This window comes from Mobula birostris, chromosome 8, assembly GCF_030028105.1.
Source record: "Mobula birostris isolate sMobBir1 chromosome 8, sMobBir1.hap1, whole genome shotgun sequence".
Taxonomy (NCBI): Eukaryota; Metazoa; Chordata; class Chondrichthyes; order Myliobatiformes; family Myliobatidae; genus Mobula; species Mobula birostris.
In genome coordinates this window covers 4,937,337-4,961,654 of record NC_092377.1, presented here as the reverse complement: position 1 = coordinate 4,961,654, position 24,318 = coordinate 4,937,337, and the positions used below count along the sequence as shown (strand labels likewise).

The following is a 24,318-nucleotide window of genomic DNA, read 5'->3' as shown; positions in this document are numbered from 1 at the left end:
GGTTGACTGGAAGAATTGACATAGGCCATGATTGAATAGCGGGGTAGACTCAATGGGCCAAATGGCCTGCTTCTCCTCCTGTATCTTATGGTCTTATGGTATTAATAGGTTAGATCTTCATTCCTTAGGATGTAGAAAGTTGAGGGGAGATTTGACAGAGCGATACAAAAGTGAAAGATGTCTGCAGTATACTGAACATTCAAGAGTGCCAGGGAAGTGAAGTATGTGTAGTGAAGATTACGACTGAGAAGGTGCTCAGGAAGCTTAATGGTCTGAGGGTGGATAAATCTCCTGAACCTGATGGAATGCACCTTGGGTTCTGAAGGAAGTAGCTGGAGAGATTGCAGAGGCATTAACAATAATCTTTCAAGAATCAATAGATTCTGGCATTGTCCCAGAAAACTGGAAATTTGCAAATGTTACTCTGCTATTTGAGAAGGGAGGGAGGCAACAGAAAGGAAACTATAGACCTGTTAGCCGGACATCAGTGGTTGGAAAGTTGTTGGACTTGATTGTTAGGGATCAGATTACGGAACACCTGGAGGCACATGACAGGATAGGCCAAATCCAGCATGGTTTCCTGAAAGGAAAATCCTTCCTGATAAACCTACTGCAATTCTTTGAGGAAATTACATGCAGGGTACACAAAGGAGATGCAGTAGACATGGTGTACTTGGATTTTCAGAAGGCCCTTGACAAAGTGCCACACATGAGGCTGCTTAGAAAGATAAGACCCCATAGAATTAGAAGGAAGTTACTAGAATCACTCACAACAAGCTGGAGGAACTCAGCAGGTCGGGCAGCATCCGTGGAAACAATGTTGACGTTCCGGGCCTGAACTCTTCATCAGCACCGTAGAGGGAAGGGGCAGAGGCCATAGAAACCACAGAAACCATAGAAACTACAGCACAGAAACAGGCCTTTTGGCCCTTCTTGACTGTGCCGAACTATTTTCTGCCTAGTCCCATTGACCTGCACACAGACCATATCCCTCCATACACCTCCCATCCATGTATCTGTCCAATTTAGTCTTAAGTGTTAAAAAAGAACCCGCATTTACCACCTCGTCTGGCAGCTCATTCCATACTCCCACCACTCTCTGTGTGAAGAAGCCCCCACTAATGTTCCTTTTAAACTTGTCCCCCCTCACCCTTAACCCATGTCCTCTGGTTTTTTTCTCCCCTTGCCTCAGTGGAAAAAGCCTGCTTGCATTCACTCTATCTATACCCATCATAATTTTATATACCTCTATCAAATCTCCCCTCATTCTTCTACGCTCCAGGGAATAAAGTCCCAACCTATTCAACCTTTCTCTGTAACTGAGTTTCTCAAGTCCCGGCAACATCCTTGTAAACCTTCTCTGCACTCTTTCAACCTTATTAATATCCTTCCTGTAATTTGGTGACCAAAACTGAACAAAATACTCCAGATTCGGCCTCACCAATGCCTTATACAACCTCATCATAACATTCCAGCTCTTATACTCAATACTTTGATTAATAAAGGCCAATGTACCAAAAGCTCTCTTTACGACCCTATCTACCTGTGACGACACTTTTAGGGAATATTGTATCTGTATTCCCAGATCCCTCTGTTCCACTGCACTCCTCAGTGCCTTACCATTAACCCTGTATGTTCTACCTTGGTTTGTCCTTCCAACGTGCAATACCTCACACTTGTCAGTATTAAAGTCCATCTGCCATTTTTTAGCCCATCTTTCCAGCTGGTCCAAGTCCCTCTGCAGCCTCTGAAAACCTTCCTCACTGTCTACTACACCTCCAATCTTTATATCATCAGCAAATTTGCTGATCCAATTTACCACATTATCATCCAGATCATTGATATAGATGACAAATAACAATGGACCCAGCACTGATCCCTGTGGCACACCACTAGACACAGGCCTCCACTCAGAGAAGCAATTCTCTACTACCACTCTTTGGTTTCTTCCATCGAGCCAATGTCTAATCCAATTTACCACCTCTCCAAGTATACCTAGCGACTGAATTTTCCTAACTAACCACCCATGCGGGACCCTTGTCAAAGGCCTTACTGAAGTCCATGTAGACAATATCCACTGCCTTCCCTTCATCCACTTTCCTGGTAACCTCTTGGTAGGCCCTATAAAGAAGGTGGGGGGAGGGTGGGAAGGAGAAGGCTGGTAGGTTCCAGGTGAAAAACCAGTAAGGGGAAAGATAAAGGGGTGGGGGAGGGGAGGCAGGGAGGTGATAGGCAGGAAAGGTGAAGAAGGAATAGGGGAAAACACAATGGGCAGTAGGAGGCAGAACCATGAGGGAGCTGATAGGCAGCTGGGGGAGGGGACAGAGTGACATAGGGATAGAGGAAGGGAGGGGGAGGGAATTACTGGAAGTTGGAGAATTCTATGTTCATACCAAGCACACTTGGAGTATTGGCTAGTTGGCAGAAAACCGTGTGGAAATAAAAGGATCCTATTCTGGCTGGCTGCCGGTTTCCTGTGGAGTTCCACAGGGGCTGGTGTTGGGACCGCTGCTTTTTACAATGTATGTCAATGATTTGGACCATGGTATTAATGACAAAAAGATAGGTGTAGAAGTGGGTAGTGTTGAGGAAACAGAGAGCCTGCAGAAAAACTTAGATAGTTTAGGGGAATGGGCAAAGGAGTGGCAAACCAAATACAATGTTGGAAAATGTACTGTCATGCACTTTGGTGGAAGAAACAAACAGGCAGACTATTACTTAGGTGAGGAGAGAATTCAAAATGCAGAAATGCAAATGGACTTTGGAGTACTTGTGCAAGATACCCTAAAGGTTAACCTCCAGGTTGAATCGGTTGTGGAGAAGGTGAATACAACGTGGACATTCACTTCTAGAGGTATAGAACAGAAGAGCAGGGATATGATGTTGAGGCTCTATGAGGCACTTATGAGACCACATTTGGAGTACTGTGTGCAGTTTTGGGCTCTTTATTTTAGAAAGCATATACTGACATTGGAGATGTTTCAGAGAAGATTCACGAGATTGATTCCAAGAATGAAAAGGTTACCGTATTAGGAACGTCTGGCAGCTCTTGGGCTATATTCCCTGGAGTTCAGGAGAATGAAGGGGGATCTCATAGAAACATTTTGAATGTTAAAAGGCCTGAACAGATTAGATATGGCAAAGTTATTTCCTACAGTAAGGGAGTCTAGGACAAGAGAGTATTATTTCAGGATTGAAGGACATCCATTTCGAACAGAGATGTAAAGAAATTAGTCAGAGGGTGGTAAATCTGTGCACTTTGTTGGCATAATGGCTGTAGAGGCCAAGTCATTGGGTGTATTTAAGCCAGAGATAGATAGGTTCTTGATTAGCCAGGGCATCAAAGGATATGGAGTGAAATCAAGGAAGTGGGGAAGACTGGAAGAATTGGATCAGCCCATGATTGAATGGAGGAACAGACTCGATAGGCCGAATGGCCTACTAAGTCTGCTCTTATATCTTATGGTCATATGGTTTAAAATTGTAGGCAGTATAGATAGGGTCAATGCAAACAGGCTTTTTCTACTGAGGTTGGGTGGAACTACCACTGGATGACAGGGATTGAGGGTGAAGGTGAAAAGTTTAAAGGGAACATGAGGGGAATCTTCACTAAGAGGGTGGTGAGAGTGTGGAACGAGCTGCCAGCACAAGTAGTGCATGCAAGGTCGATTTCAATATTTACGAGAAGTTTGGATAGGTACATGGATGATCGGGGAGTGGAAGTCGCTGTACAGGTCGATGGGAGTAAGCAGTTTAAATGGTGCAGCACAGACTAGATGGGCTGAAGGGCCTACTGTACTTTTCTGTGACTCAATGACTCAAATAATGTTCTTTCTGCCATTGATTGTCTTCTCTTACTTACTTTGTATTTAATGGCCAGTCTATTTCTTTCACACACATCATTTTATCCTCTTCTCTCGTCCACTCGTTCTGACTGTTTTTCCGATTGGTAACATCACCCAGTTCTGACAACTCACACCCACAGGGCGAGCTCTTAATAAATTGGTTTATTATTGTCACACGTACTGAGGTACAGAGAAAATCCTGTTCATCCACAAAATGATTTGCCAAGAATTTCTATATTGCATTTCACCGTGATTCTCCGACACCATCTTGCATCCAAGAGCAAGTTGGTGCAGTCTTTCATTGATTCTACAATGGTGATTATTCTGTTGTGGATTTGTTGAGTATGCCCGCAAGAAAATAAATCTCAGGGTTGAATATGGTGACAAATATGGACTTTGATAATAAATTTACTTCGATCTTTGAAGAGATGTTAATTGTTAAATAAATAGTTTTTTGAGCCGGCGTTTAAAAGGGTTAACTGATTCTGCATCTCTTAATGTTTTATGTTTTGAATTCCACAGTTTTGGGGCTTTTGGAAGAGATGGTTCAGATTTAAGAAACCATGATCTATGACTCTGAACACTGAACAGTTTCTCCTTTTCTCTCCTGTGATAACACACTCCACATTGAAATTTATTTTCAAATATCCAACTGGACACACAGAGCAGACGGTCAGTCACCATGTTGGTGCTCCCCACCCATGAGTTAGGGGCCATAGTGCTCTGGATCGTGTCCCAGTGATGGGGCTCCAGTATTACACTATGTTCTTCAGTACAATGTGCCCAGCCACGGGAAGTGAGTGGTGGGGAATAACTCCCAATGCAGGAACACACTGCTGAATAAATAGAACTTGTACTCACTGGTTACGATGAGCTGGGTGCCGTTACCGTTGATGTCTCCCCACACTCTGCAGTAATAGACGGCAGAATCACTGTGCACCACGTCTGTGACTGTCAGGGTAAAGCTGCTGTTGGACGTGTCTCTGTAGGACTGGAACCTCCCAGTGAAACCCTGTCCCCACTCTGGGCTGCCTCCTGCCCTGTGTGTTAAAACCCACTCCATGTTCTGCCCAGGTAGTTTCCGATACCAGTGGACGTCGGTGTCTTCCAGCCTGGCTTTGCTCATGGTACACCATAACCACGCCGTGTGACCCTTAGTGACACGCTGTATGCTCGGGGACTGGATAAGGACAGGAACGTCTGCACCTGTAAGGGAGAATATCGTCATTTCAACCCCAGCTTGAAGCAGACATCTTTTGTTACATGACCTCTTGTGAAAGTACAAACACTTTATTGCTTCTAATATTAATATTATGTTGCGGCTGTTCCTGAGTTTACAGAGTTCAGGTGAGACCAAGGTTGGGTGATAAATATGTGCTTCAGGTAATGACCACCCACTTCGAATTGAACCTGGGACAGTACAGAACTGGACAGGACATCTGGCCTTGATGTTGTGATGATGTTGATGCTCATTTATGTTAAATATCCTCCTCCTATGTATCATTCATATCCCTCCATTCCCTTTGTATTCACGTGTCTATCTAACATTCTCTTAAAGTCAAACAAACTCCCTTCTCCACTACTATCTCAGTAACCTGTTCCAGACAGATACAGCAGATTCTGGTTCACTGGGCTGTCGGTTAATCAGGGAGCTATTTATTTGGGACATCTCTTAAATAACAAAAACTAATTGAGAAAATTGCCAGGATTCACTTTGTTTATTTGGGACACTATGTTGATTCATTGGGACAGTAAGTTGTTGCTTAACGGTTTGTAACGAGTGTCAGTAGCGTGCACTTGTAAGATCGTTACACAACACTGCTTTGAGTGAATAGTTTTTAAGTCGCATCAAAGCATGTGCTTTTGTTCAAAAAGCAGTGATATTGTCACTGATAGTTGATGAGAAATAAGCAGTAAGACAATTCAGAACTGTTTCGCTCATTGCCTATGTACATATAAACTCGTCCCTCACATGAGCTTTAAACTGTCCCCTGCTCGAAACTTAAAATCATGTCTGGTGTTTGACATTTCTACCACGAGGGAGAACAACCCAAGATTGACCAAGCTTCCCTTGTAATTCATTCCCTCTCATCCAGGCAGCGTCCCAGTGAACCTGGTCTGCAGTCTTTCCACAGTCTTCACATCATTACTACAAGGGAACTGTATGCAATACCCAAAGTGGATCTGACTCAAACTTCATATATCTGCAACATGACTTGGAGTCATGGAGCAATACAGCACAAAAACTGGCCCTTCAGCTCCTCTAGTCTGTGCCAACCTGATTTTCTGCCTAGACCCATCTACCAGCACCCAGAGCACAGCCCTCCAGACCTGTTATATTAATGTTTCTATCCAAACTTCTCTTAAAGTTGCAACTGAGCGTAATCCACCACTTTCACTGGCAGCTCAATCCACCTTCTCAGAATCCTCTGAAAGAAGAAGTTTCTCTTCAGTTCCCCTTTAAATATTTCACCTTTCACCCTTAATCTATGACCTCCAGTTCTAGTCTTACCTCATCTTAGTGGAATAAACATGTTTGCATTTACTCTGTCTATACCCCTCATAATTTTGTGTACCTCCATCAAATCTATGCTCCAGGGAATAAAATCCTAATGTATTCAACCTTTCCCTGTTCCTCAGGTCCTCAAGTCCTGGTTCAAAGGTTGATTTTATTTTTGAAGTATACAGTACAATACAACTCTGATATTCGTCTTGGCAACACCTGTGTAAATTTTGTCTGCACTCTTTCAAACTGAGGGTAGGTGACCGGAACTGTACACAATACTTGTTCAAAGGGTGCAATGTTGAGTCTGATTCGGGCATTGGTCAGACTGCTTTGGGAATATGGTCTCAGCCCGAAACGACGACTGTACTTTTCTCCACAGATGCTGCCTGGCCAGTTGAGTTCCTCCAGCATTTCCTGTGTGTTGCTTGGAAGATGGTGAGCAGTTTTGGGCCCTTATCTACAAAAGGATGTGCTGGCATTGTAGAGGAGATTCATGAGAATGATCCCAGGAATGAAAAGGTTAACATTTGTGGTTCTGGGCTTGTACTCATAGGAGTTTAGTAGAATGAAGGGGGATCTCACTGTAACCTATCAAATACTGTAAGGCCTATTTAGGCTGGACGTGGAAATGATATCTCCTATAGTGGGACAGTCAAGAAGACTGGAGGGTGGCTGGTGTTGCTCCATTGTTCAAGAAGGCTAGTGTGGTAGGCCAGGGAACTACAGGCCGGTGAGCCTGAATTCTGTGATAGGAAAGTTACTGGAGGGAATTCTGAGGGTCAACACACTCAGTGGTGGAGGAACTCAGCAGGTCAGGGGACATCCACAGAGAGGATTAAACAATCAACATTTCAGGACGAGACCCTTCAGCGAGACTGGGAAAGAAGGGGGAAGAAGCCAGAATAGGAAGGTGGAAGGGGAGGGAATACAAGCTGCAGGTGACACGTGAGACCAGGCGAGAGGGAAGTTAGAGGTGATATGAGAATCTGGGAGGTGATGGGAGGAAGAGGTAGAGAGCTGAGGAAGAAGGGTCTGATTGAAGAGGAGAGTATGGCCCAACATCACTTAGATAGTCAAGGCTTGATCAGAAAATGGATCGGCTATCAGCAGACACGATGGGCTGAGTGGCCTAATTCTGCTACAATATTTCATGGTCTTATGGGCTGATCAGAAATGGCCATGGTTTTGTGCATGGGAGGTCATGTTTTAACAACATTTTTGCTGTTTCTGAAAGAAGTAACTAAAGGGGTAGATGTTGTCTATGTGGACTTTAGTAAGGCCTTTGACAAACTCCTACAAAACAGGATGGCCTGCAAGGTAGGGTTGCATGGGATTCAGGGGGAGCTAGAGAGATGGATTCCGAATTGGCGCAATGATAGGAAGCAGAGGGTGATGGCTGCAGGTCGATTCTCCGACTGAATTCTGATTAACAAACTTACTGATGATACTAAATTAAGGGAATTTGTTGATGGTGAAGCAGATTACAATGAATTACTGTTAGAGAGTTTAAGACTGATCAAACACAAAGTAGGCAAAGAGCTCAAAACTAGTTACTGCATTTATTTAGTAAATTTAGAGGGAGCTGTTCCTCACTATGTCTCCACCAACGTACGGTTACAATTGAAATTTATAGACTAAATCTAATCACACTTGGCCAGCTGGTCTCCAGACACCGTTTGTATAATTTACACAACATTAGCATCTATACAATCGGTTCCTCATTGATTGCAAGGAGATCTGGATCATCGGCGATGGGATGAGGAATGGCGATAAACCCGATGTTCCGATGTTTTTAAAGCGCTGGGACGAATCAGAAAGGTTGTGTACAGGCCGAATCGAGACGTCGTGGTCCAGGTACTGGAGCATTCTGAAATGACTGAAACTGATGCTTGGATGATGATTTTGGTGCTGGGCTGAGGAACTGGGGATATAAAAAAAATCATTTTGAACCTATGTAACCTCTGACTAAAAGAATAATTGGGACTGAATAGGAATTTTTGAACTGAAGTAAACTCTGTCTTCAGCAGTTACCTAAGACAGGCTCATTTCCAGTTCTCCTCGGCTTGTAGAGAGACATTGAGAGTTTGATAACATTGTACTCGTTTGAGTAAAAGAAGGAGGACTCACCGATAAGGACAGGAATGAACATCCATCTGTAATTAATTCAGGGCCTAGCAAAGGGAATAAGTGATAAGGACTGGATAGCACTTCCATTTGTAATTAAGCCTTGATCTAGCAGACTCTCTTAGCTGTAACTAAGTTTCACACCAACAGACGTGGTGTGCGTACCAGTTCAAATGACATCTTGCAACAGTAATGTTTGGGGCTTACTATGTATAAATATACGGCTGTAACCAGAGAGAGTAGGCCCACTTGTCGGATGGTGGCAGTACTTATGTGCCTTCCTTCTGACAACTGTGTCTCAAGCTCCTGCAGGAGGGTGCACAATAAACTGTTGTTAACTATAAGAAGCTGGTCTCCCGAGTTTTATTCAGATTCGACTTTAACAGGGCCACATTGAAAAGGTCAGGCTGTCGGTGCCCGAGGTGAGGGTCGGGCAGGTTCAGCTCGTTGCTCTGCTCTGTGCTGTACTAAGGGTCCATGAACAAACTCTGTCTGTGGATCAGTTCAGCACACTGTTTGTTTGCATTTATTGTTTGCCTGATATCTTTTGTTTTCTCTGCACACTGGGTGTTTCACTTTTTTAATGGTTTCCTTTGGGTTTCCTTGTTTCATGGCTGCCTGTTAGGAGATGAATCTCAAGGTTGTATAATGTATACATACTTTGATAATTAACATACTTGAACTTTGAACCTATAATTTCAGCTAAGGTAAGGGTGAGGTAATATATTTTGGAAAGTGACTCTAGCTGAGGACTCGTACTATGAACAGTAGAGCACCAGGGAGTGTAATGAAACAGAGGGCTTGTAATATGAACAGTAGAGCACCAGGGAGTGTAATGGAACAGAGGACTTAAGACCATAATACCATAAGATATAGGAGCAGAAGTAGGCCATTCGGACCATCGAGTCTGCACCACCATTCAATCATGGACTGATCCAATTCTTAGAGACATCCCAACTCCCCTGCCTTCTTCCCATTCTCTTTGATGCCCTGGCTACTCAAGAACCTGTCTATCTTTGCCTTAAGTGCATCCAATGACTTAGCCTCCACAGGTAAATTTTTTACTCAGAGAGTGGTGAGTGCGTGGAATGGGCTGCTGGCAACGGTGGTGGAGGCGGATACAATAGGGTCTTTTAAGACACTTTTAGATAGGCACATGGAGCTTAGAAAAATGGAGAGCTATGGGTAAGCCCAGTAATTTCTAAGGGAGGGACATGTTCAGCACAACTTTGTGGGCTGAAGGGCCTGTATTGTGCTGTAGGTTTTCTATGTTTCTATGTCCTTGAAAGTGAGTCCATAGCTTGTGGGAGCAGTTCAGTGATGCGGCAAGTGAAGTTATAAGACATAGGAGCAGACGTAGGCCATTCAGCCCATCGAGTCTGCTCTGCCATTCAATCATGGGCTGATCCAATTCTTCCAGTCATCCTCACTCCCCTGCCTTCTCACCATACCCCTTAATGCCCTGGCTAATCAAGAACCTATCTATCTCTGCCTTAAATACACCCAATGACTTGGCCTCCACAGCCGCTCATGGCAGCAAATTCCACAGATTTACCACCCCCTGACTAAAGTAATTTCTCCGCATCTCTGTTCTAAATGGACGTCCTTCAATCCTGAAGTCATGCCCTCTTGTCCTAGACCCCCTACCATGGGAAATAACTTTGCCATATCTAATCTGTTCAGGCCCTTTAACATTCGGAATGTTTCGATGAGATCCCCCCTCATCCTCCTGAACTCCAGGGAATACAGCCCAAGAGCTGCCAGACGTTCCTCATACGGTAACCCTCTGATTCCTGGAATCATTCTTGTGAATCTTATCTGAACCCTCTCCAATGTCAGTATGTCCTTTCCAAAATAAGGAGACCAAATCTGCACAGAATACTCCAGGTGTGGTCTCACAAGTGCCTTATAGAGCCTCAACATCACATCCCTGCTCTATATTCTATACCTCTAGAAATGAATGCCAACATTGCATTCGCCTTCTTCACAACCGACTCATCCTGAAGGTTAACCTTTAGGGTATCCGGCACAAGGACTCTCAAGTCCCTTTGCATCTCTGCATTTTGAATTCTTTCTCCACCTAAATAATAGTCATCCCATTTATTTCTTCCACCAATGTGCATGACCATACACTTTCCAACATTGTATTTGATTTGCCACTTCTTTGCCCATTCCTCTAAACTATCTAAGTCTCTCTTCAGACTGTCTGTTTCCTCAACGTTACCTGCTCCCCCACCTATCGTTGTGTCATTGACAAATTTAGCCACAAATCTATCAATTCCACAGTCCAAGTCATTGACATACATCGTAAAAAGCAGCGGTCCAAACACGGAACCCTCTGGAGCTCCACAGGTAACCAGCAGTCAGCCAGAATAGGATCCCTTTATTCCCACTCTCTACTTTCTGCTGATCAACCAATGCTCCACCCATGCTAGTAACTTCTCTGTAATTCTATGGGCACTTTTCTTGCTAAGCAGCCTCATGTGCGACACCCTGTCAAAGGTCTTCTGAAAATCCAAGTACACCACATCAGCTGCATTTCCTTTGTCTACCCTGCCTGTAATTACCTCAAAAAATTGCAGTGGGTTACTCTGGCAGGATTTTCCTTTCAGGAAACCATGCTGGCTTTGGCCTATCCTGTCATGTGCCTTGAGCTACTACATAATCTCATCCCTAGCTGTAGATTCCAACAACTTTCCAACCACTGATGTCAGTCTAACAGGTCTATAGTTTCCTTTCTGCTGCCTCCCACACTTCTTAAATAGTGGGGTAACATTTGCAATTTTCCAGTCATCCAGTACAACAGCAGAATCTATCGATTCTTGAAAGATGATTGTTAATGCCTCCGCAATCTCTCCAGCTATTTCCTTCAGAACCAGAGGGTGTATTCCATCAGGTCCAGGAGATTTACCCATCCTCAGACCATTAAGCTTCCCGAGCACCTTCTCAGTCGTAATTTTCACTGCACAAACTTCACTTCCCCGACACTCTTGAATGTCTGGTATACTGCAGATGTCTTCCACAGTGAAGACTGATGTAAACTATGCATTCAGTTCTTCTGCCATCTCTGCATCTCTCATTACAATATCTCCAGCATCATTTTCTATTTGTCCTGTACCTACCCTCGACTCTCTTTTACCCTTTATAAAAGCTTTTAGTTTCTTCTTTGATATTAGTTGCATTCTTCCTTTCATAATCCATCTTTTCCTTCCTAATGAGCTTCTTAGTTTCCTTCCACAAATTTTTAAAAGCTTCCCAATCCTCTATCTTCCCATTAGCTCTGGCTTCCTTGTATGTCCTCTTTTGCTTTTACTCTGGTTCTGACTTCACTTATCAGCCACAGTAGTGTCCGTCTTCCATTTGAAAATTTCTTCTTATTTGGAATATATCTGTCTTGCACTTCCTCAATTTTCGCAGAAACTAGCCATTTCTGCTCTGCTCTACCTCCTGCTAGTGTCCCTTTCCAGTTAACCTTGGCAAGCTCCCGTCTCACACCATTGTAATTTCCTTTATTCCACTGAAATTCCGACACATTGGAATTTAGTTTCTTCTTCTGAAATTTGAAAGTGAACTCGATCATATTGTGATCACTGTTCCCTAAGGGTTCCTTAGTTCTCTTATCACCTCTGGATCATTGCACAGCACCCAATCGAGCACAGTGGATCCCCTAGTGGGCTCAACAGCAAGCTCTTCTAAAAAACTATCACTCAGAAATTCAACAAATTCTCTCTCTTGAGGTCCAGCACTGGCCTGGTTTTCCCAATCTACTTTCATGTTAAAATCCCCCACAACTATCATGACATTGCCTTTCTGACATGCCTTTTCTATCCCCTGCTGTAATTTGTAATCTAAGTCCCGGCTGCTGTTTGCAGACCTCTATTAAACTGCCATTAGGGTCCTTTTACACTTGCCATTTTTAATGAAACCCAAAGAGATTCTACAATTTCCGATCCTGTACCATCCCCTTCTAATGATTTAATATTATTTCTTATACACAGAGCCACACCACCCGCTCTGCCTACTAACTTATCTTTCCAATACATCGTATGTTGTTGGAAATTCAGCTCCCAAAGGCAGCCAGTCTTTAGCTAAGTTTCAGAGATAGTCACAATGTCATACTTGCCATCTGTAGCTGAATTTCAAGATTATCCATTTTATTTCTTATGCTGCGTGCATTCAGTCCAGTATTTGCTGCTTTCTGTTTTAACTGCACCACGTCTCTATTGCCCTGTAACTCATCACATTGGCTGTGATTATACCTCATTTCCTGCCTGTCTTTTCTATCATCTCTGTTGCACGCTATCTTTGATTTATTTCTGTTTTCCCCTTCCTCAGCTCTATCACTCCGGTTCCCATCCCCCTGACAAATTAGTTTAAGCCCTCCCTTGTACTACTTGTACTATGAATGGTAGAGAACCAGGGAGAGTAATGGAACAGAGGGATCTTTGGAGTGCAAGTGTATAGTTTTTTGAAAGTGGCATCACAGGTAAGTCAGCTTGGTGAAGAAAGTGCTTAGCCATCAGACAGGACATTGAATGTAAGGGATGAGAGATTATGTTCTACATGTGTAAATTATTAGTGAGACTTGGAGTATTGTGTACAGTTTTGGTCACTCTTTTAGCAGAAGGACATTGTCAAGCTGGAAACAGTGCTGAAGAGATTGATGGGGATGCTGCCTGGATGAGAGGGCCTGATTTATAGGGAGAGATTGGCCACACTTAAAAACCAGAGAACGAGAGGTGACCTCAGAGAAGTTTACAAAATCATGAAGAGTATGGATAATTTGGACAGTCCAGTCGTTTCCCAAGAGTTGGGGAGTCCAAACCTTGAAGAGACAGGTACAAGATAAGAGGCATTAAAAGAGACCTGAGGGGTAACTTCTTTACAGTGGAGTTACTTAGTACCTGGAACGAGATGTCAGAGGAAGAGGTCGAGATGGTTCCAACTGCAACCTCTGGTAATTTCAATAGGTGCTTGGAGGTTTATGGTCCAAACGCGGGTAACTAGGACCAGCAGGGAGGATGCTGTAGTCAGCATTAACCTGTCAGGCTGAAGGGCCTGTGTTCATGCTGTATTACTCTGTGACTAACGCCACAGATGCTAGTGAATGAAACTTTGGTTTTCAAGATGTATTGAGGCCCTGGTTCAGAGAATGAAGGTGTATAGCAGATATAGGCAGTTAGGAACAAATGAGGTGCTTATGGTGTATAAGAAATGCAAGAGAACACTTAAGAAAGATATCAGGAAGGCTAAAAGAAGGCATGAAGTTGCAGACAAGGTGAAGGAGAATCCTAAGGGATCTTACAGGTATTTTAGGTATGGTAAATTTTCATGTTTTCCAGCATTGAAACAAAGAGGATTTAATTTGGGTCTTTAGACACTGGTCAACAGAAAAGACTTTATTGTTTCAAAGTGAAAACAAATTTCTACAAATTGGCCTAAACTAATTGCAGTCAATAAACACAAAATAACTGATGCATAATTACTCATTCCTTCAAGTTTGTATTTTCTAGATTGTGAGTGAACATCCCTTTTCAAGTCCAGCCACAAATTCTCAATTGGTTTGAGGTCTGGACTCTGACCTGGTCACTCCAGGACGTCAACTTTGTTGTTTTTAAGCCATTCCTGTGCAGCTTTGGCTTTATGCTTAGTGTCATTGTCTTGCTGGAAAACAAATCTTCTCCCAAGTTGCAGTTCTACTACAAACTGAATCATGTTTTCCACAAGGATTTCCTTGTACTTTCCTGCATTCATTTTCCAGGGCCTGCTACAGTGAAGCATCCCCACGACATGATGCAGCTACCACCATGCATCATGGCAGGGATGGTGTGTTTCTGATGATGTGCTGAGTTTGGCTTATTCCAAACATAACATTTAGTCTGATGGGCAAAATCTCAATTTTGATTTCATCAGGCCCTTCTTCCAGCTGATTTCAGAGTCATCTCTATGCCTGACTCACACCACGATGCAGGAACTCAGCAGGTCAGGCAGCATCCATGGAAAAGATCAGTTGACGTTTCGGGCCGGAACCCTTCGTCAGGACTGTAGAGAAAAGGGGCAGAGGCCCTATCAAGAAGGCGGGGGGAAGGTGGGAAGGAGAAGGCTGGTAGGTTCCAGGTGAAAAACCAGTAAGGGGAAAGATAAAGGGGTGGGGGAGGAGAAGCAGGGAGGTGATAAGGCAGGAAAGGTGAAGAAGGAATAGGGAAAACCACAATGGGTAGTAGAAGGAGGGGGAACCAAGAGGGAGGTGATAGGCAGCTGGGGGAGGGGGCAGAGTGAAATACGGTTAGAGAAAGGGAGGGGGAGGGAATTACCAGAAGTTGGAGAATTCTATGTTCATACCAAGGGGCTGGAGACTACCTAGACGGTATATGAGGTGTTGCTCCTCCAACCTGAGGTTAGCCTCATCATGGCAGTAGAGGAGGCCATGTATGGACATATCTGAATGGGAATGTGAAGCAGAGTTGAAGTGGGTGGCTACTGGGAGATCCTGTCTGTTTTGGTGGATGGAGCGGAGGTGCTCGACAAAGCGGTCCCTCAATCTGCGTCGGGTTTCACCGATGTAGAGGCGGCTGCACCGGGAACATCAGATGCAATAGATGACCCCAACAGACTCACAAGTGAAGTGTTGCCTCACTTGGAAGGACTGTTTGGAGCCCTGAATGGTGGCAAGAGAGGAGGTGTAGGGACAGGTGTAGCACTTACGCTTACAGGGATAAGTGCCGGGTGGGAGGTCCGTGGGGAGGGACGTGTGGATCAGGGGGTCGCGGAGGGACCGATCCCTGCGGAAAGCAGAGAGGGGTGGAAAGAGAAAGATGGTCTTAGTGATGGGGACCTGTTGAAGGTGGCGGAAGTTGCAGGGGATAATGTTCTGGATCTGGAGGCTGGTGGGGTGGTAGGTGAGGACAAGGGGAACTCTGTCCCTGTTGTGGTGGCGGGAGGATGGGGTGGGAGCCGAAGTGCAGGAAATGGAGGAGATGCGGGTGAGGGCATCATTGATGACAGCAGAAGGGAAACCACGATCCTTAAAGAAAGAGGACATTTGAGATGTCCTGGAATGGAAAGCCTCATCCTGGGAGCAGATATGGCAGAGACGGAGGAACTGGGAATAGGGAATGGCATTTTTGCTTGTGGCGGGGTGGGAAGAGGTATAGTTGAAGTAGTTATGAGAGTCAGTGGGCTTGTAGATGTCAGTGGACAGTCTGTCTCCAGAGATGGAGACCGAGAGATGGAGAAAGGGAAGAGAAGTGTCCGAGATAGACCAAGTGAATTTGAGGGCTGGGTGGAAGTTTGAAGTAAAGTCGATGAAATTGATGAGCTCAGCATGGGTGCAGGAAGCAGCACCAATGTAGTCGTCAATGTATTGAAGGAAAAGTTAGTGAAGCACCCGGGCAACAGTTGTTGTTTGTGCAGTCTCTCCCCTCTCTGCCAGTGAATCTTGTAACTCCTCCAGAGTTGTCATAGGTCTCTTGGTGGCCTCCCACACTAGTCACCTTCATGCATGGTCACTCAGTTTTTAAGGACGGCCTGCCTCAGGCAGATTTATGGCTGTGCTATATTCTTTCCATTTCTTTTGATTGATTTAACTGTACTCCAAGAGATATTCAATGACTTGGAAATGTTCTTGTATCCTGACTTGTGCTTTTCAATAACCTTTTTCATGGAGTTGCTTGGAGTATTCTTTTGTCTTCATGGTGTAGTTTTTGCCAGGACACTGATTCACCAGAAGCTGGGCCTTTAGATACGGGTGTATTTTTACTACGAGCAATTGAAACACCTGGAATGTACACAGTGATTTCCATTTAACTAATTATGTGACTTCTGAAACCAGTTGGCTGCACTAGTATTGATTTTGGTGTGTCATATTAATGGGGATAAATACTTAGGCAGTCAATTATTTTGTGCTTTATATTTGTAATTAATTTAGATCACTTTGTTGACATCTGTTTTCACTTTGACACAAAAGTGTCTTTTTCTGTTGATCAGTGTCAAAACAACCAAAATAAAATGCTCTGTGATTCAATATTGTAGCACAATCAAATATGAAAACTTCCAATGGAGGTAAATAATTTTTATTGGTCCTGTATAAGTATTTGGATAGACATGGACTGATTGGGGGAGGTGGATTGAGTGGGTGGGGACTTTGGTGTGGAGGAGCCTAGTAGCTTGGAAAGGGTTAGTTTGTAGTCTATGGCTGCAAAAGGGAGGGAGGGTTTGAGATTGAAGGGGGAGGGTGGGAGACTGTGGAATACCCCAGAAGTAAGGGCAGCCAAAAAAGGGGTGCATCAAGTGAAAGACCTGAAGTAATGCGGGTCAACAAATTGAAGAAAATGGGTGATTTGGAGGAATTTATAGGTCTGTATAAAACTAAAGGTCAGAAGGAAGGAGAAGGAGGATTTAGAGCTCTTAATCCTTTGAAAGTGGCAGCAGCATTAGAGAACCAAATAGATAAAGGATTCCAGGCCAAGATTTTGTCTAATGGATTGCTGAAAATTTGTTGTAAAGACATTGACCAATATAACAGTGCTAAAATGGTGGGAATATTGGTTGTGAAAGTGGAGTGTATTACTCTGAAAGAAAGGAAAGGAGTTAAGGGGGTAGTGTATGGTATTTCGTCTGGCATAACTGAAAAGGAAATTTTGGACAATATTAAAGGTGGTCGAGTGATTGAAGCCAAACGATTAAAATCAAGAGAAGGTGGTAGTTGGGATTCCCCTGTTCTTCTGGTTTTTGCAGGTGATGTTCTTCCAACTAGAGTCTATCTTGGGTGCATGTCTTATCAAGTTAGAGAATACATTAGGCCTCCCTTATGCTGTTATAATTGCCAGAGATTTGGACATGTTGCTGGTTCATGTCGAGGTAAAAGAAGATGTATGAAATGTGGAGAGGATCGTGATATTAAAGCATGTAAGGCAGCGGTGCCTAAATGCAGTAACTGTGGAGGGGACCATATAGCGGCGTTCAGAGGATGTGAGTATTTTAGTAAGGCAAAGCAGATTCAGGATGTTAGTATCCAACAAAAAATATCATATGCTGAGGCAGTAAAGAAAGTTAATAGAGAGCAAAGGATAAGTAAAGAAAAGATTGGAACGATGGGGAGTCAGTACATTCCGAGTTCTCCAACTATGGTTCCTTCAGGCATGTTGTTGATGACTAAAGAGTCTTTTTTGGCGTTTGTTGTTGATGTACTGGTTGGGGCTAAAACTACGGCCAAGAGGTCAGATATGATAAAAGTAGTTGTTGGAGCTGCAGAGAGATTCCTTGATATAAAACAGATTTCACCGGAAAAATTACATGAGTATGTGACAGGCAAGCAATCACTGAATACTTCCCAGTTGTTGGGATCAGAGAGTACAGAGGAGCTTCATGTGGATGAAGAGGCCAATAATTAGTATTTGGATGTTTTTAATATTACAATGGAATGCAAGAAGTTTATCTGCAAATGATTAAGAATCAAAAAGATTTGTTGGAACTTCTAAAGACAAGCCTGATTTGATCTGTATACAGGAGACATGGTTGAAGCCTCATTTAGATTTTGTGATCCCTGGATATGATAGTTTCAGATCTGACAGAACAGGTAAATCTGGTGGAGGGTGTGCAACTTTCATAAAAACAGGACTCCAGTTTAGAAGACTTGATATTAAATCTAACCTTGAAGTTGTGGCTGTGGAGGTTTGGAGCTCTCGTGGTCAAATAACTTTGATTAATTTTTCTAATCCAGGTAATATGATGTTATCAGATTTGGATGAAATTATGAATAAGGTAAGATCCCTAGTAATCTGGGTTGGAGATTTCAATGTCCATAATCCAATATGGGGTAGCGAAAGTAAAGATAGTAATGGAGCAGTAATAGAGGAGTTTCTAGATAAATACAACATCGTACTGCTAAATGACGGAAGGCCTACAAGATTTAATATTGTACAGAATACGCATAGTCACTTAAACCTATCTATCACTTCCTCAAACTTAGCTAGGATTGGGGAATGGGATGTTATGGATAGATACACACTAGGAAGTGATCACTATCCTATATTATGTCGATTTGGTAGAAATTTGATAGTAGAAGTTGAGGAGAGGTCTGCTAGGTATTTTTTTTTGGCCCATTGGGATGAGTACCTGGAGAAAGCTGTGGATATAATAGAAGCAATTAATAGTGACGGCTCCATAGATGATTGGAATGAATCCCTCTGTTCTATAATTCATAAAGTTGCTCAGTTGACTATTCCGCTACGGAATGTACTTAAGGCTTGAGTATTAGTTCCGTGGTGGAATAAAAATTGTGATATAGCAGTAAGAAGCAGAAATAGAGCTTACAGGAAATTAAGAAAGTACCCAGTGTTAGATAATGTTATGGAGTATAAAAAGGAAAGAGCAGTAGCAGGGAGAGTAATTAAAAATGCAAAGAGGGATAGTTGGAGAAGATTTTGTGGAATCCTGGGCCCTGAGACTCCTATAAAGCAGCTATGGATGATCATTCACAGAATGTCAGGGATATATAGGAAACCATCTATCCCAGCTTTGCTGGAAGGAGATATTGAAGCTGTAACCAATAAAGAAAAGGCTGATATGTTTGTAGCGGTGTTCCAAGCGTTACACAGTTCTGGAGAGTTAGGTGATTTGAGAAAGGAAATTATGTTAAAGGAAAGTTGGAAATTGGACAGGAGTTTGGATGATAATAGCTCCATAAATTTGTTTTTCTCCCTTCAGGAATTGCAGGAAGCTGTCAAATCAGGTTCAAACACTTCTCCTGGTAGGGATGGACTGTGTTATTAATTGCTTAAGCATTTAGATGACTCTGTATTAATAGAAATTCTAACATTGTTTAACTCACTGTGGAAAGAAGGAAAATTACCAGTAGAATGGAGGCATGCAGTGGTAGTTCCAGTTTTAAAGCCAGGTAAGGACGTGTCTAGTCCTAGTTCGTATCGGCTGTAGCTTTAACGTCAGTGCTTTGTAAAACTATGGAACAAATGGTCACGAACAGACTTGTTTACTTTTTGGAAAATAAGGGACATTTTGCTGCCTATCAAAATGGTTTTAGAACCGAAAGATCAACAATGGAATCTGTTGCCCTTTTAGATCATGATATTAAAAAAGCGTTTCAAAATAGAGAAGTAATGGTAAGTGTATTTCTAGATATTGAAAGAGCATATTATTCACTATGGAAGGATGGCTTATTAATTAAACACTATGATGCTGGAATTAGAGCTAGAATGTTTAATTGGATCAAAGATTTCCTTAAGGAAAGGACAATTCAAGTAAGAATAGGTGGAACAAGCTCCAAGTCAGTTAAAATAGGTAATGGTACCCCCCAAGGAAGTGTCATTAGTCCAGTTCTTTTTAATGTCATGATAAATGATATCTTTGATCAGGTAGGGACAAGATTTGGCAAATCATTGTTTGCAGACGATGGTGCAATCTAGAAAAGAGGAAGAAACATCAAGTATATATTAAGGAAGGTACAAGAGGCTTTAAGATCAGTTGAAAACTGGGCTAATAAATGGTGTTTCAAAATTTCTGCTTCTAAGTCCAAATACATGATTTTTAGCTTTAGGAGTAAGATTCCTGATTGTGAATTGTGTCTATATGATTCTCCACTAGAAAGAGTCAAGATATTCAAGTTTTTAGGTGTCTGGTTTGATGAAAGACTTACTTGGAGGGTTCATATAGATAAAACAATTGGAAAGTGTGAGAAAGTTGTAAATGTTATGAGAAGTATTGCTGGATGCGACTGGGGAGCAGGGCAGTAAACTATGTACTTAATATATCTAGCTATGATTAGATCAGTTATTGATTATGGTTGTATTGCTTATGGTTCCGCTGCTACGGCAGTGCTTGGAAAACTAGACACTGTGCAGTCCAAAGCATTTAGACTCTGTTGTGGAGCTTTTAGAACAACATCAGTCCCGGCGTTATGTGTGGAGGTGGGAGAAGTGCCTCTGCATTTTAGACGAATTCAGTTGGGCCTCCAGTATTGGGTAAAACTAAATGGATTCAATCACAGCTGTCCATCAAAGTGTCTTTTGCAGGGGAAGTCAGAGCACCAAAGTAAAATTAAAAGATACCCATTTTTAGATTTGGTTAATAACTGGGCTGTGAAATTCAAACTGACTGAGGAAGACATAGTTGACCAAATTTGCTTGCCACCCATCCCTTTTTGGCTCTTTCCAGAACCAGAAATAGACCTGTTCTTCCTTTTTCAGCTTAAAGGAAGCATTGCAATTTCATCAGCGTTGATCACAAATGAATATTTCAATAATAAATGGAGATCTTATCTGAAGATTTTTACTGATGGCTCAGTGGACCCAGAGAGCAGTAGGGCAGGATTTGGGATGTATGTGTCTCAACTTGGAGTTAAGATTGGTCACCGGGTTTCAGATGGTGTTTCTGTCTTTGCAACAGAATTATTAGCAATCCTCTGGGCCTTATGGTGGATAGAAGACTCTCGACCACGTAGGGTTATCATTTGTTCGGATTCTGCTGCTGCCTTAGAGTCTATAAAAGAGAATAAATCAAAAAATTGTCCTGACATAGTTATTGAGATTCTCTTAGTGTTGTTTAGAGTAGGGAAGATGGGTTGTGCATTTAGATTTTCATGGATACCTGGGCATGCTGGGGTGGAGGGAAATGAAATTGTGGATGGCATTGTGAAGTCTTCCTTACAGAGCAGGCAAGTAGAAATTAGAGTTCCCTTAGGCAGAGCAGAATTGAGAAGTAGGATTAAAAAAGGTATAGCGAAGAAGTGGCAGGAGGATTGGAAAAATGAATTAAGAGGCAGGCATTATTTTTCTAGTCACCCACTAGTTAAAAAGGTCTCAGACTATTACCTTTTAAATCGTAGAGATGTGGTGAAATTAACAAGACTGAGGTTGGGGCATTGTGGGCTAAACTATTATTTAAAGATAATAGGAAAACATCCTACTGGATTAGGTGACTGTGGTAGTCCAGAGACAGTCCAGCATGTTTTGCTGAGCTGTAATCGATACAAAGTTGAAAGAAGCATGTTGTTCAAGAGGCTGTCTGGCTTAAATGTATTTTGGTTTTCTATTAAATCTTTGTTTGGCCATCAAGAGAATCAACATCTGATTGAAGAGTCTATTATTCAGTTTATACGTGAGACGAGGTTGTATTCGAGAATTTGAGTTCCTTGAAGTTCTATAATTAATTACACATCCTGCGGAGGGCTGTAATACACCCAGATGTGTCTAAACAGCTGGAAATAGAAGAAGAAGAAGAAGAAATAATAATACTGATTGGGGATAGTCAGCATGGCTTTGCGTATGGTAGGTCATGTCTAACTAAACTCAGTGTTTATTGAGGAAGTTACCAGGAAAGTGAATGAAGGCAAAGCAGTGGATGTTGTCTACAGGAATTTAGAAAGGCATTTGACAAGGTCCCACAAGAGGGTGACTGATCAAGAGGGTTCAGGTCATTTGGCATTCAGGATGGTGTAGTAAGGGCATTGAGAATTGGCAGTATAAATGGTTTTGACATAGTCTAGATGGGCCAAAGGACCGCCTTCTATGCAGTACCTCTCTATGATTCTAATTGGATTTAGAGCCTCAGTGTAATCTGTTGGCTGTTTTGACCTGTGGTTAAGTTAACTATTTTTCATAAAGACTAGTGAATGTTATATTCTCTACCTCAGAGGCAGTGGGATCAGGAAAGGGAGTGCTGATTTTAGGCAGAGATTCCCAACCTTTAATGCCATAGAGCCTACCATTAACCAAGAGGTCCGTGGACCCAAGTTGGGAATCCCTGATTTAGGTCATGTTGATATTAAGGAAGAAGAGATGTCAGGTCTCTTGAGGAACATTAAGCTGGGTAATTTCCCACGGCCTGTCTCAGGTTATTGAGAGAGACAAAAGAGGAGATTTTTGTGTCCTCTTTAGCCACAGGTGAGATCCCAAGTGAGTGAAGAGAGGACAATTTATTCCTCTGTTTATGAAGGGCATCAGAAGAAAACCTGGAAATTATAGGCTGGTGAGCCTGACATTTGTCATAGAGAAATGACTAGAGAAGATCCTTAGCAACAGAATCTAACATAAATTTAATAGGAACAGTCAGCACTGTTTTACATAAGAATATAAGAACATAGAAATAAGAGCAGGAGTCGGCCTCCTGGCCTGTTGAGCCTGCTCTGCCATTCAATAAGATTATGGCTGATCTGACCATGGACTCATCTCCACCGACCTGCCTTTTCCTCATAACCCTTACTTCCCCTACTATGCAAAAATCTATCCGACCTTGTCTTAAATGTATTTACTGACGTAGACTCCACTGCTTCATTGGGCAGAGAATTCCACAAATTTTGTGTGGCTGAAGTGATGAGTTATAAATTGAGGCATTTTACAAGAACACCGATGCCAGAAAACATCCTGCCCCTTTTCACTTTTGCCGTATCCATTATATATGGTAACTGGCCTTTCTCCAATTTAGAATCTCAACCCATGGACCAGACTTACCTTTCTTCATAATTATCTTGAAACTAATGGAAATATAATCACTAGATCCAAAGTGATTCCCGCACACACCTCTGTCACCTGCCCTGTCTCGTCCCCATCCAGACCATGCTCTTTTCTCACTGCTGCTATCAGGAAGGAGGTACAAGAGCCTCAGGACCCACCCCACCAGATTTAGGAACAGTTATCACCACAACCATCAGACTCTTGAACCAGAGGGAATAACTTCAGCCAACTTCACTCACCCCATCTCTGAACTGTTCCCACAACTTTCAGACTCTTCATCTCATGTTCTTGATATTTGTTGTTTTCTTTTTTGTTTTTTTAATCTTTTTGTATTTGCACAGTTTGTTGTATTTTGTTCGTCTTGTGTGTGATTTTTCAGTGACTGTATTGTGTTTCTTTGTAATTACTGTGTATACGCACAGGAAAATGAATCCCAAGGTAGTATATGGTGACATATATGTACTGTGATAAGAAATTTACTTTGAACTTTAATGACAGATGCAGTATCACTCTCTCTTGGTGGAATCTCTATACATTGATGAAGGAAAGTTTCCAGAAAACATTTGACAAACTCTTTCCCATCCAACCCTTTTACAGTATGGGATGCCAAATCAATATATGGAAAGTTAATATCATCTACTATCACAATCTTATGTTTCTTGCAACAGTCTGTGATCTCTCTTCAAATATGCTTCTCTAAATCCCTCTAACAATTCGGTGGTCTATAACATAATGGGATCATCCATTACCTATTTGTCTTTCCACCCATGTAGGTTCAGTAGATGAGTTTTCACACCTGTCCTGACTGAGCAATGCTGTGTCATTTTCCTGACTAGTAACGTTACCCCTCCCCCTTTAATGTATCCCACTCTGTCACATCTAAAATAACAGAATTGTAGAACATTGACCTGCAAGTCCTGCCCTCCTGCAACAATCTGATTAATGGCCACAATATCAGAATTCTACACACTGACCCATGCCCTAAGCTCATCTGCCTTTCCTACGATACTCCTTGTATTGGAATGTGTGCAGCTCAGACCATTAGTCCCACCATGATTGAAAATTTGATTCCTAAATTTGTATGTAGGCTTCACAATATCATTCTCGAAAATCACTCCATTAGCTGCCCTGTCAGCCTGGTTCCCATCCCCCTGCAACTCAAGATTAGATTCAAAACTGGTTTGACCATAGAGGACAGGGAAGTGGTGAAGGGCTGGTTACTGTGACAAGTGGTTTTCAAAAGGGCCTCTGTATTTTTGTGATATTGGTTGAAAATATATGTGGGCCGATATGTTAGTTTGCAGGTGACACAAAAATAGAAATATGTGGCATTGTTTAAAAGAGTGTCAATGGGTACTGAGGGATCCATGTTGCA

General features: G+C 42.5%; 1 protein-coding gene across 2 annotated transcripts in view; it reads right to left on the bottom strand.

Moving 5' to 3' along the window:
* The window catches only part of LOC140201121 (uncharacterized), a 63,200-nt gene that overhangs the window by 24,064 nt on the left and 14,818 nt on the right, over positions 1 to 24,318 (bottom strand). For both annotated transcript variants that reach the window (XM_072264738.1, XM_072264739.1), the window contains exon 3: positions 4,707 to 5,051. In XM_072264738.1, the coding sequence (XP_072120839.1) occupies positions 4,707 to 5,051 (345 nt within the window). The remainder of the gene's footprint in view (positions 1 to 4,706; positions 5,052 to 24,318) is intronic.